Source organism: Molothrus ater, chromosome 8, assembly GCF_012460135.2.
Source record: "Molothrus ater isolate BHLD 08-10-18 breed brown headed cowbird chromosome 8, BPBGC_Mater_1.1, whole genome shotgun sequence".
In the NCBI taxonomy this organism is placed as follows: Eukaryota; Metazoa; Chordata; class Aves; order Passeriformes; family Icteridae; genus Molothrus; species Molothrus ater.
In genome coordinates this window covers 32617033-32628902 of record NC_050485.2, presented here as the reverse complement: position 1 = coordinate 32628902, position 11870 = coordinate 32617033, and the positions used below count along the sequence as shown (strand labels likewise).

At 45.0% G+C, this 11870-nt stretch overlaps 1 protein-coding gene across 1 annotated transcript; it reads left to right on the top strand.

Annotated features, from left to right (window-relative positions):
• Nucleotides 1-1176: 1176 nt before the first annotated feature.
• Nucleotides 1177-11870, top strand: EEF1AKMT2 (EEF1A lysine methyltransferase 2). The gene is made up of 6 exons (XM_036385851.2): nt 1177-1253; nt 2112-2177; nt 2707-2821; nt 5897-6004; nt 6837-7053; nt 7801-11870. The coding sequence occupies exons 1-6, from the start codon at nt 1198-1200 to the stop codon at nt 7926-7928; spliced, it is 690 nt and encodes a 229-aa protein (XP_036241744.1). The 5' UTR covers nt 1177-1197; the 3' UTR covers nt 7929-11870.

Genomic DNA, 11870 nt, shown 5'->3' with positions numbered 1-11870 from the left:
GAAGGGTGGGAAACGGTGGGAGCAGTTGGAACATTGAGTTTGGAATAGACCCCCGAGCCCAATCTGTGACCGATCATCAACTTGTCAGCCAGCCCAGAGCACTGAGCGACACTTCCAGGGGTTCCTTGGACACCTCCAGAGGTGGAGACTCCTCACCCTTTCCAACCTTTAACAACCTCTTCTATGGAGACATTCCTCCTGATGTCCAACCTGTCCCTGCCCTGGCCGAGCCTGAGGCCATTCTTTCTCCTTCCTGTTCCCTGGGAGCAGAACCCGACCCCCCCGGCCGTCCCCTCTTGTCAGGTGTTGTGCAGAGCCACAAGGTCCCCGCGAGTCTCCTTTGCTCCTGAGCCCCTTCCCAGCTCCCTCAGCCCCTCCTGGGGCTCCAGATCCTTCCCCAGCTCTGTGTTCTCCTCCCTGGACACGCTCCAGCCCCTCAATGTCAGTCTTGTCATGAGGAACATTGATGTGCTGGAGCTTGTCCAGAGGACGCCACAAAGGTGATGAAGCGAGATAGACCCCCTCTGCTCTGGGGCTGTTCACCTGGGCAAGGCTTCAGGGAGAGCTCAGAGCCCCTTCCAGGGCCTGAAGGGGCTCCAGGAGAGCTGGAGAGGGACTGGGGACAAGTGATGGAGGGACAGGACACTGGGAATGGCTGCCACTGCCAGAGGGCAGGGATGGATGGGAGATTGGGAAGAAACGCCGCGGTTCACACACCCGGAGCTGTACAGGAGGCAACTGTGCAGCAGGGCTGTTTATCACTCTCATTTCCTTATTAAAACACCTTGCAATAAACCTTGTAACAGCAATAACGTCTGTGACACTTGCAACGAATAAATATCGAAAAGAATATAAATATTGAGCGGATTTTCATGGAATCACGGAGCGGTTTGAACTGGAAGGGACCTTCAGGGCCATTTAATTACAACCCCTGCTATGACCAGCGACAGCTTGCACAGACCGGGTGGCCCCATACCCCACCCAACCCAGACGGGATTTTAGGTGACCGCAAGGATTGGGAAACATTAGAAACCACGCCAGGCTCCGGAGCGGGCCGGATTCAGGTTTTAAAACATTATAAACACTCAGGTGCCCGCGCCCCCCTCACGGCCGGATCAGCGAGCCCGGCTCCTCCCGCCCGGGAGCGGCCGCGGCCGCTCCGCCCGCAGCGCTCGCTGGTTCCGGGGCGGGCCGGGCATGGCGCTGGCCGGGGACGAGCCCTTCAGCCCCTCGGTGCTGGGCACCAGGGAGCAGTGAGTGCCGGGGAACGGGCGGGTGCCCCACCGGGGCGGGCACGGGCACGGGCACGGGCACGGGCGGGACGGGGCTCGGAGCCACCCGCGCTGGGGAAGGCGGCCCGGCCCACGGCGCGGGGAGGGGACATGGAAGGCGATTAAGGTGCCTCTCTCGACACGAACCGGTCCCTGGTTTATGTGTTGTTTATTTGTTTAGAGGATGTGTGATTCTGTAGAGTAGTACTGCTGCACAGAGGATAGAGTGCTCTCTGCCTTTCATGGAATCATGGAATAGTTTGGGTTGGAAGGGACCTTAAATCCCATCCATAGGCAGGGACGCCTTCCACTGTCCCAGGCTGCTCCAAGCCCTGTCCAGCCTGGCCTTGGACATCCCCAGGGATCCAGGGGCAGCCACAGCTGCTCTGGGCACCCTGTGCCAGGGCCTGCCCACCCTGCCAGGGAACAATTCCTAATTCCCAATATCCCATCAAAATCTACCTCCTTTCAGCTTGAAGCCATTCCCTATGTCCTGTTCCTCCATCCCTTGGCCCAAGTCCCTCTCAGCTCTCTTGGAGACCCTTGAGGCACTGGAGGGGGCTCTGAGGTCTCCCCAGAGCCTTTTCTCCAGGTGAATCCACCCACCGCTCTCCCAGCCTGGCTTCAGCCTTTGGGGATCTCCAGGCATTCCCTGGACTCTCTCCCATATGTTCATGCTCTTCTTATGCTAAGGACCAATGCCTCACTACCCTCACAGTCAATTTCTTCCAAATATCCAACCTAAATCTATCTTTCAATTTTTCTTCCCATCCCTCTTTCATCTAAATATTTCCCAGTATTAATTATGATATCCTCTCCTTTCTTCCCTCCCAACTCCAGCTGGGATGCTGCCTACGAAAGAGAACTGCAAACTTTTCAAGACATTGGAGATACCGGGGAAATCTGGTAAACAAAATAACTTCTGCAGAGTGTTTCTGTCGTTTCTTTACCGTAAAAGACATTGCAAAACCTCAGACAGCAATACAACGAGTTAGTGACAAAATGATGGGGAGTTTTCCCATTGAAACCAGCAGTTCCTCTCTGGCCCAATTTCACAGTGAAGATTGCTCAGCTGCACTTGGACAAGTGTCATTACACAGAAATTGAGCTGGTAATTGAGCTGTATGTTACTGGCAAATGTGCTTTTTATCCCTGAGCTCAGGTTTAACTACACAAGTTGCCCTTGCTCCTTCCTTTTTTAATATATGGATGTTTTCACCTGCCAGAGTTGGTGTTTCAGTGAATTTTAAGGCTGCAGGATTAATTTTCATCTGAAGAAAGCAAACATGAAATATGAACTATGGCAGCTTTTACTTGAGTAACAGTAATAAGGGCTTTGCAAAAGCTGAAGAGAATGAGTGATGAAATAAACTTGCTGTACCTTTTCGACATTTTTTTTCCTTGGTTTAATTACCTGAGCCCTTGTTTTTTGCAGGTTTGGAGAGGAAAGCATGGTGCGCATAATCAGGTGGCTGGAAAAGCACAAGGTCCCCCTTGACAGCTCTGTGCTTGACATTGGGACTGGGAATGGTGTTTTACTGGTTGAATTGGTTGGTATTTTGCAAATTTTGTGTATTTTTTATACAGAATCAGAGCAGTTCAGATACAGTTCTCACAAGTGGTAGTGGTAGTCGTGTAATCTGTGTGAAACACCAAAAGTGTCAATACTTTACGCTTCAAAATTTGAAGTCTTTCTCTAAATCAATCAGCCTGAGCATCCCTTTTAACTTTATCTTCCTGTTTCCCCACATTTAAATCTGCATTTCTTCCCACTGTTGTTTAAACTCTCCAGATAAGGAAGTTAAGTTGATTAATTCACGAAGTACCCTCATGTGCAAAAACAGACCCTTTCTCTGCAGTCAGTTCTGATAATAACACTCATTGTTGATACAAAAATGTAGATAAACCCAAGGGATTTTATGTAAATAACTTTAAAAGTTGTTGACACTTCTTTTGAAGAAGTGTCCATTTCTGTCAGGGTGGGAAATCTGATCAGGTGTGTTCTGAAGTTTTTGTTGTGCACAAGATGTTCAGGGATTCCAGTATTTTTTCCTGGTTTTGATTGATTTTTTTTTTTGGTGTAATACTGCAGGAGAGTTGGTAAGAAAGGGGCTGTCAAATTGTCACAGCTTCTGTTGTTTTTCATTCCCCTTTGGCTCCATTAGTTCCTGTAGGAATTGGAAGGACTGAAAGTCAAAGCCTGGTTTGAAGTGGAATTTTTTATTTAACATGGACTTTGATTTTAGAAGATTTTAAAGCCTTTATGGAGACTAGCTGCTACACCACAGCACAGGAGAATTTATGTCACCAAAAGCAGAAACTGCTCTTCTCACTAACAGAAATTAGCCTGATAATGGTGATTGTTGAGAGCAGTGATAGCTCTATCATGGTTGAAATACCCAACAGAAAAATCTTATTTGTAAGACTTCCATTTTATACTGACTCCACTTGCAAATGGGAACTGAATTTTCATACTATAATGGGAAAATGACAGCCTGATAGCTTTTAAAAACTATTAACTCCTGTGAGAGCACCCTCCTCCCTTACATTAAGCACCTCACAGAACTTTCTTTCATAGGAAATTATCAGTCCAGTTCCCTCTTGAAAAGTGGCTTGTTTATTTTTGCTGAGCAATTCAGCATCTCACTTGCTTAGTAAAAGGATGTAAAAGGAATTTTTTGTGTTTTAGCTGCAAGGCTTGAAGTCAAATTGGAATTCTTTTGGCAGCTACCATCGGACTGTTCTGCCATTGGAGTTGGACTCCATGATGGGATAGAAATGGCAATACTGGAAAAAACTCAGTCATAGAGGACATGAGTAGCAGCTCTCTGCAAGGGAGCTGCTTGAGGGTACATAAGTATCACATAAGTGGCACCCCTTGCTGTTTTTATTATCCCTGTGAACTTCAGGGATCTGGGAGCTTGGATTCGTGACATAATTCTTTTGCCTTCCAAAAATTCCAGCTCTTCTGAGGAAACCTTGCTGCCACAGAAAGCTCTGGCCTCCTCTGATTTTTATAAGTGATGTAGGAGCCACCACTATTGAAGATTGAATCATCTCTGAAGTGGAGAGTGTTCAGCAAGTGGGGGTGTCAGCCCTAAACCCAGGGCAGTGCTGATAATGTTCCAAACTCCTGCTGCTCTTCAATCTCCTGCTCCAAGCAGCAGCAGCAGGCTGCTGAAAAATCACCTCCAGGGCAGCTGCAGGGTGCAGTGTGGTCACGTTTGGCACAAGTGAGGGATCCCTTCCTGTCACAGTCAGGCCCTACAGGTTCTGCAGCATTTAATGTTGTTTATCTCTAAACCTTCCTTCTCTGCCCCCGAGACTAGAGGAGTGAATGGGAACTCCCTGACGTGACTCAAGCCTTTCCTTTGCAAACAGAGGAGCTGTTGTGGGAACCACTCCTCCACCCCCAAACCTTCAGCACAGGCATCTGAGGAAGCCTGCTTTGCTCTGGGGAGGATCGTGGGCAGGAGCCTGAGCAATAAATGTTCTCCATCCCATGCAAACAAGAGTGGCTTTGTGTTCAGCTGCAATTAGCCCTCAGTTCAGAACAGCTGGTTAGCACCGAGCTCAGGCCTGAGGGGCTGCTGCAAGGAGGAAGGACAGTTGTGGAAACTCCTCATCGTTTTCCTGGCAATTGGGGAGTCAGCCTCTGGAACAAGCAGACAGGCAGCTGCTTGCTTAACAGCACTCCGTGTGTTTTTCCAAACCCCAGCCTCCTCCCTGTCTGTGCTCTGACAACCTGCAGCTGGCCAGAGGATCAGAGCTCTTCCATCAGGTTTGCATCTTGCCAGACACGTGGGATACCCTGAGTTTATACCTTCTACCCCAAGCTGGTCCCTTCAGCCTCTGCCTCAGAGCAAGGACGTGTGTCCCTGCTCCCCTCTCACGTGCCCAGCTCCAGCTGATGCCAGGAGCCCACCTGCTTTGCCAAAGGGCTGCTGGGATCTCACTGAGTTCCCTAAACTGAGTTATCCTTATCTCCAACAAACTTAGATTAACAAAGTCTCTGTGTGCTATTATATGTGGTGCATAACCTGCCTGAAAATTGCTGATACAGACACCTGGCAGCATGCAAATGGTTGTATTCAAATAGACATTAGCATGAATAATTAGAAAAATGTATGATTTTGCAGTGGATTTCTGTTCTAGTGCAACGTATTACATCTTTTGGCTCTTAAAATTTGGGTTATAAACTAAATAATTACTCAGTCTCCCATGGTACATGTCAGACAGGATTTTTTCTCTTATTTTGCAGCATCTGTCACATGTCATCACTGAAAATTCCTGGTTTCTAAGTTACTTTTGGTGCAGATAAGAGAGCCTGTTCCCCTCTAGGGTGTTACTTTTCCCAGTTGTGCTCAGTTTTCCACTTGACGTAAACCAGCTTTCAGTCACCAGTCATTTTGGTGAGGTTTTTTTGGCAGAATAAAGTTATTTCAGCTCATTCAGCTATTGAGCTCTCGTAATGGTAACAGGTACAAAAATGACTAAAAGGTGAGTTGTGGTTTTTTTCCTGTTATTAAGAGGAGGAGAGATGAGATGGATTATAGGTAGGGAATGTTCTGGCTGGATAAAAACAATTGTTAGCACACTGATTAAGATTCTCTGCTTCTGTCTAGGCAAAGTCTGGCTACATGAATCTCACAGGGATTGATTATTCACCTTCTGCAATACAGCTTTCAGAAAAAGTAAGAGAGAAAGAAGGGATGTCTAACATTAAATTAAAGGTAAGTCTTGAGAGAAAGGTAATTGAGGAAATAGAAAGCAATTGAGCCCAAGATTAAATGAGCTAATTGATATTCAGATGTACTCAGTGTACTGAATGAATGATGTCTTTTGAGAGTCATTTGTGAGAGAACTCTACCCAAATAAATCTATTTACAGGAAGATTTTTGGTCTTTATTTGTTTTTTGTTTGTAATAGTCATTAAGGCGAACAAGAGTTCCCCTGCTTGGAACAGGGTGGTGGTTTACCAAATGGCAAGTTCTGTATTTTAGCTGCTACATTCTGAATTTCAGACTTGAGGTAGAGGAAGAAATCCTTAAGTGATAGAATGCCTACCATTAGCTGAACAGCAGGAAGCTTGAGAGGCCTTGCTGGAGCATGGGTAGGAGCAGATGACCTCCAAAGGCCCCTTCCAGCCTCAGCCACGCTGGGATTCTGTGGCTGCCTGTCATTCTGAGCTCTCTGCTGTGCTGTTCTACCCTCCTGCTCCCTACCTGTGAGATGTCTCTGCTCCTGTGTGTCAGCTGTAAAATCTCTTTGTGGCAGGCTCTGTCTGTTCTCCTACATTTGTGCAGTGCCTGGCACATGGCAGGGATCAAAGTACAAATAATGATTTAAAGAATGAGCTTCGAGTGTGTTAGTTTGGGCTTTAGATTCCAGCAAATAGATCATCACACAATGTGTGGAGAAGAAAGAAGCTGCCCTGGCACTGTGAGTTACCCCTCCCTGAGCACACCCATTGTCAGGATTGAAGCTTTGTATCCCAAACTCTTGCTTGGCATTAAAGATTCAGCAGCAGAAGATTGTTCTCACAGCTGCAGACTTCTGGTTTAGGTAGAAGACTTCCTGGCACCCTCAGCTGAGCTGTCAGGCTTTGACATTTGCATTGACAAGGGGACTTTTGATGCCATCAGCCTGGACCCCAGCGACGCGGCGCGGAAGCGGCAGCTGTACGTGGCATCCCTGGGCAGGGTGCTGAACCCAGAGGGCTTCTTCCTCATCACCTCTTGCAACTGGACCAAGGAGGAGCTGCTGAACGAGTTCAGAGAAGGTAGGCAGCTGAGCAGAGCCCTCTGCCAACGTGGGGTTGCTGAAGGAAGGGATGAGGGAATTGGAATGTGTGTGTTAGCATATTGACTTTCCCAGATCAGGATTAGAGGAGGTGGAGCGATTGGTAAATGCTCCAGCCTGTCTTCCCTCTGTTTTCCTCAGGAATTACTGCTCCTGTGTTTGCCAGTGCCAAGGGAGGACAGGTTTGCTGACGCTTTGGAGGTTGGGAATTTCAGTCTAATTCCCCTGGGAAAGTGTGTGTGTGGCTGGCTGATACTTTTTGGGTCCTTGATTACCAGACCCAGTTCACCCTTTGATTGCTCCGAAATTGGGGTAACATTGTTACCCATGTTTAGGGAACTGGCAAGTCTGTGACCTTTTCTATCACTTTTGATCCACTTAGGGGTTTTTTTAACGTGCCAGTCAGCTCCTGAATCTCATGCCTGAGGCTTGAAACTCGGTGTGGATCTGAAACAACCATCCCTTCTGGGGAACCGAAATTACTGGCAAGTTCTCATCTTTTCTGCCATTAATTTGTGCAAGTCAGCCAGCTAGGATTTTTATTATCCATGGAAGAGTTTCAGCTGTATGAAGCAGTGGTGCAGTGTAACAGTACAGTCCTATAAACTCACAGATTAACTGACTTGCAAGTTTTCCAGACGAATAAAGAATGGTTTGCAAAGGGTTATCCAAGAGGCGAATAAAACAACTTCCTTCTAATAAAAGCATTTCAATTTCTGTCTGGCAGGATTTGAAATTCTGGAGGAGCTGCCAACACCCAAGTTTTGCTTTGGAGGAAGAATTGGAAACAGTGTAACAGCATTGGTTTTCCAAAGGAAAAAAGTGAGGCCATCCATCTTGGACAAATTAGATTAGATGAGAAAAGTCTGAACTTTAAACCTGACAGAAAACCTCAGACACGTCTGTAAATAAATGCTTTTGGAGTGCACAGTAAAATACTATGTATGGAGCTCTAAGGGACTATAAAACATTGCCCTAGAAACATTTCAGCTTTGCATAATTTGCCCATAAATTGTGTCCTTGCTACAACCTCACTTGTTTCAGAGAAGCTGCAAGTTTGCAAGAGAGAGGAAAATCAGATGTGCTAAATACAGAGACCAATATAACTGAATGATATTTGTGTTTGAAACATAAAGATTATCTGATATTTCATTTCTGTGCTGGTAAGCAGTGACCTATAGAGGTAAAGGTATCCTACAAAGCAAAAATCTCATTTCTCTCTTGTGCAGTGGAATAGGGAACAAGCTTTTGCAGTGTGAGTGCTGGCTCTTTAATGAACACGAGGGTGCCTGTTAGGGAGGGAAATGAACACAAAATCCACAGCACTTTCCAAAAAGGACCAGTTGGTACTTTAAATTCAGATTTTCAGACTTAGCATAATTGTGTCTCCTCTGAAGCAGCTCAGCTCTTTTCCCACAGAGGGAGTTTTTTAAGTCTCCCTTTCCTGAGTGTGTTCATGCCTGGTCAGTTCCTTTCCCTGATCTCATGAATACATAAAGGTGTGATGTTGCAGCCTCTGGTGTGTGACATATGCCTCCTTCATTATTAACCTGCTGTATGGAAATGTCTTTAGAGCCACAATGACACGAAGTTTCCCAGTGAATTTCTCAGGGTGGATTTTAACTGCATAAATCCAAAAGAATTCCAAGCATAACTATCCATTCCTTGTTCCTTTATTTTTTAATATGTATTTTTTAAACTTCTCTGTGCAATCCTTTTGCTCAATTTCGTTGCCTTCATTTCTTCTGTTTTGTAATCTCAGAATATTGCTGTTGCTTGAAAGGCAGGAAAATGAGATTTCTTCATGCCTCGACAAACACATTTGCAGGTGACAATAAACTTGTTCTTTCAAACATCAAGGAGGCCCTCTTAGGCAATCAGGTTTAGTTTCACAGGCAAGGTCATGTTTGCTTATCAGGGAATTGCTTCTCCTACTTTCCATGCTTCTCCTCATTCCCAGGGCTCAGGAGATCTTTAAGGGTCAATAAATACTTCCAGTCCTTTCCCAGGATAGGAATCAAGGCATTCTTTTGCACAGTGGTGAGTCCTCCCTCTGTGACCCATCTGTTGATGTTTTCAAGATAGAAATCTTATTGCTGCATCTTTTTTTTGCAAAATGAAATATATTCAATTGGGAGAATGGTTTGTCAGCAGCACTGAAAAAATTCAGTCCCAGAATGATTCTTTGTATATTTGGTCAGAGTTGGGTTCTAATCTGAGTGCCAAAAGCAAGGGCTTGTTACCATTTGTTGTAGTCCTGTGTTCTGCCCCTGCCTAGCAGCCAGCTGGAATGCTAGGAAATGTAACTGGGAATCCAAACAGAGAAATTTTTTTAGCAGAGTAGCACAAAGGATTCAAAGTGCACTGCTGATAACAGCCTCAGTAAAAAGCCTGTGACATTTTTGGCATCAGGTAGGGTTAATTCAAGGAAATTTTAATTTTCAAGGACTCTGGCAGGATGTGTTTTGGGCATCTGTTTTATTCCCATCTGTAATTTTTGCTAATGAAGGCATGATGTGTATTTAATCATGGGATGAAAATAAAATCAGGACTGTCATGGATTTTCTTTTAATCAATTACTTGGAATTTAACCATAGATTCCCACTCCACAAGATATGGAAGGGTCAGGGCAAGGATTGTTTTCTCCTTTTCACAGAATTGATTATTATTAGTTTTTTTTTTCTGGGTAGTATTTTTATATAACTCGTAAAGCTAAGAAATAAGCTTCTTAAAATTGCCTGAAAATAAGGATTTCTGCATCTGATCTGTAGTTTGCATATTCCTTCAGTCCCAAGCACTTCCAGGTGTCACTGGAGAGCAGAAAAACGCTTGTAAAACACGTTTTAGGAGCTTTATTTTAGGACAACAGTAACCAAAGGCTTACTATTTAAAATCTGCTGTTGGAAACCTGGCATTTTCTGGATAATGGAGTCTAGGAAGCTGCTCAAATACTGACTTAGGCAGTGGGGTAATTTTGGCCATGAGGATTTGGAAATGACTTGTCCAAGACTGTCCTTGATTTGGGGCAGTTCATGAAATGTTGATGCATTTCAGCGAAAAAAAAACCCAAAAACTTGGAAAAAGAGGCAGAGGAATAAGCAGTGATTTAGGAGGAGCAAGTCTTTGCTGGAAGTGCTCCATGATGGTTCCTGAAGGTTGGAATCTTCATGACTGCCCAGCTGTGTGACTCTTGGTTCCAGCTGCTAAATGCAGGAGAATAAATGCAGCATTTGCAACACGTTTCACTCCTATTGTTTTGCTATCTGAAAACTCTGCCTGTGATTTCCCTGTCAAATATGAGGTTTGTGGGTAGTAAAATGAGCATCTTCCATGGATCTCAGAGGTGGCTGAGCCCACAGGCTGTTCCTGCAGGACTGAGTTTAGGCTGGCTGATGCTGCAGAGCTGGCAAACCTTCCTGGAGTGGTTTTGCATAGAGTGTGGGCAGAACAGAAAGGGTTTGTGTTCCCTGCTTCATTGACAGCATGCTGAAGGATGAAATTCTCTCAGGACTGACCTTTTATTCCTGGCAGATTGAGGATGGGTTTTAGTGCCTGAGCCTAAACAAAGCACCTCCACCATCATCTGCTCTTGGTACAGCTCAAACCTGGCTCCTGATGCCTCCTATTGCCAAGAAAACTGGGTTTAGGGATTCTCTTCTGAGGCATTTACTGGGAGAGCCCATTGAATTCATTGCAGGGTTTGTGCTACTGAAAGAGCTTGGAGTGTTTTACACTGGAATTTTATGGGGCTTATCAGAGAGCTGAACTGTCAGGATGAAATATCTGAGAGAGGTGAACAAGCGATATTAATGAAATAATTATTGATTTGAGATGTCTGTTCCAGGAGAGTTTCTACACATGGGACTCTGCTAGAGTGTCAGATAAATGGGTTCTCAAGACAGAAAGCCTTTGCCCTTTCAGCATTACAGTACCTTCTTTAAATAAGTACTCCTATAATCATTTTTATAGGGATTAAAAAGTGAGAAATACCAGACATGAAAATCATGGCACAACTGAATGAACACAGAAAATTCAGAGGGAAGGATAATGTTTCCTTACTCTTGACTTCCCTTTTGGTGACCAGCTTGTTATCTGCAAGAGAGGCATGTTCATTTGATGGCCCTTAAGGAGCAGGAATAGTTCAAGAATCCCAGAATGCTTTGGGTTGGAATGGACTTTAAAAACCATCTCATTCCAACCTCTACCATAGGCAGGGACACCTTCTAATAAACCAAATTACTCCAAACCCTCCCCAGCCTGCCCTGCAGTGCTCTCCATAGGCTGTTTTTCTAAAGGTTGATTTTTCTTTTTCAAAGGCTTAGGAGATATGAAATGAATATTCTGTTCTTGAAACTCAGTGTAATTTTGTGGTGTAACATGAAGGATTTCTGGGAGCTACAACTGTTTTTAAGAACTGTTGGGTTACATCAGAAACACCAACAGAATTATGGCAGCTGCTTTTCCAGACAGGGCCAGCAGTGATGCAGCATGTGATTACAGGCTCTCTGTCCCATCAGGAGAATATTCCTGCAAATCATTATTGAGAGCATCGTTGCAAAGTGCTGCTGAGGCTGAAATTGCTGTTTGCATTATGGGCTCACCTTCTGGAATTCAAACCCACTATTGCAACACCATTTCTGAAATCTGGGAAGAGCCAGCTGCCTTGATTGTATCATAGGACTTGAGGTGTTTAACACCTATAACAAAGGAGATTCAGGGTTGTGGAGTTTTTTGTTTGTTTGTTTGTTTGTTTACCCTGTACTTTTCCAACCAATATTAAAAAGGAGCATTCAGATA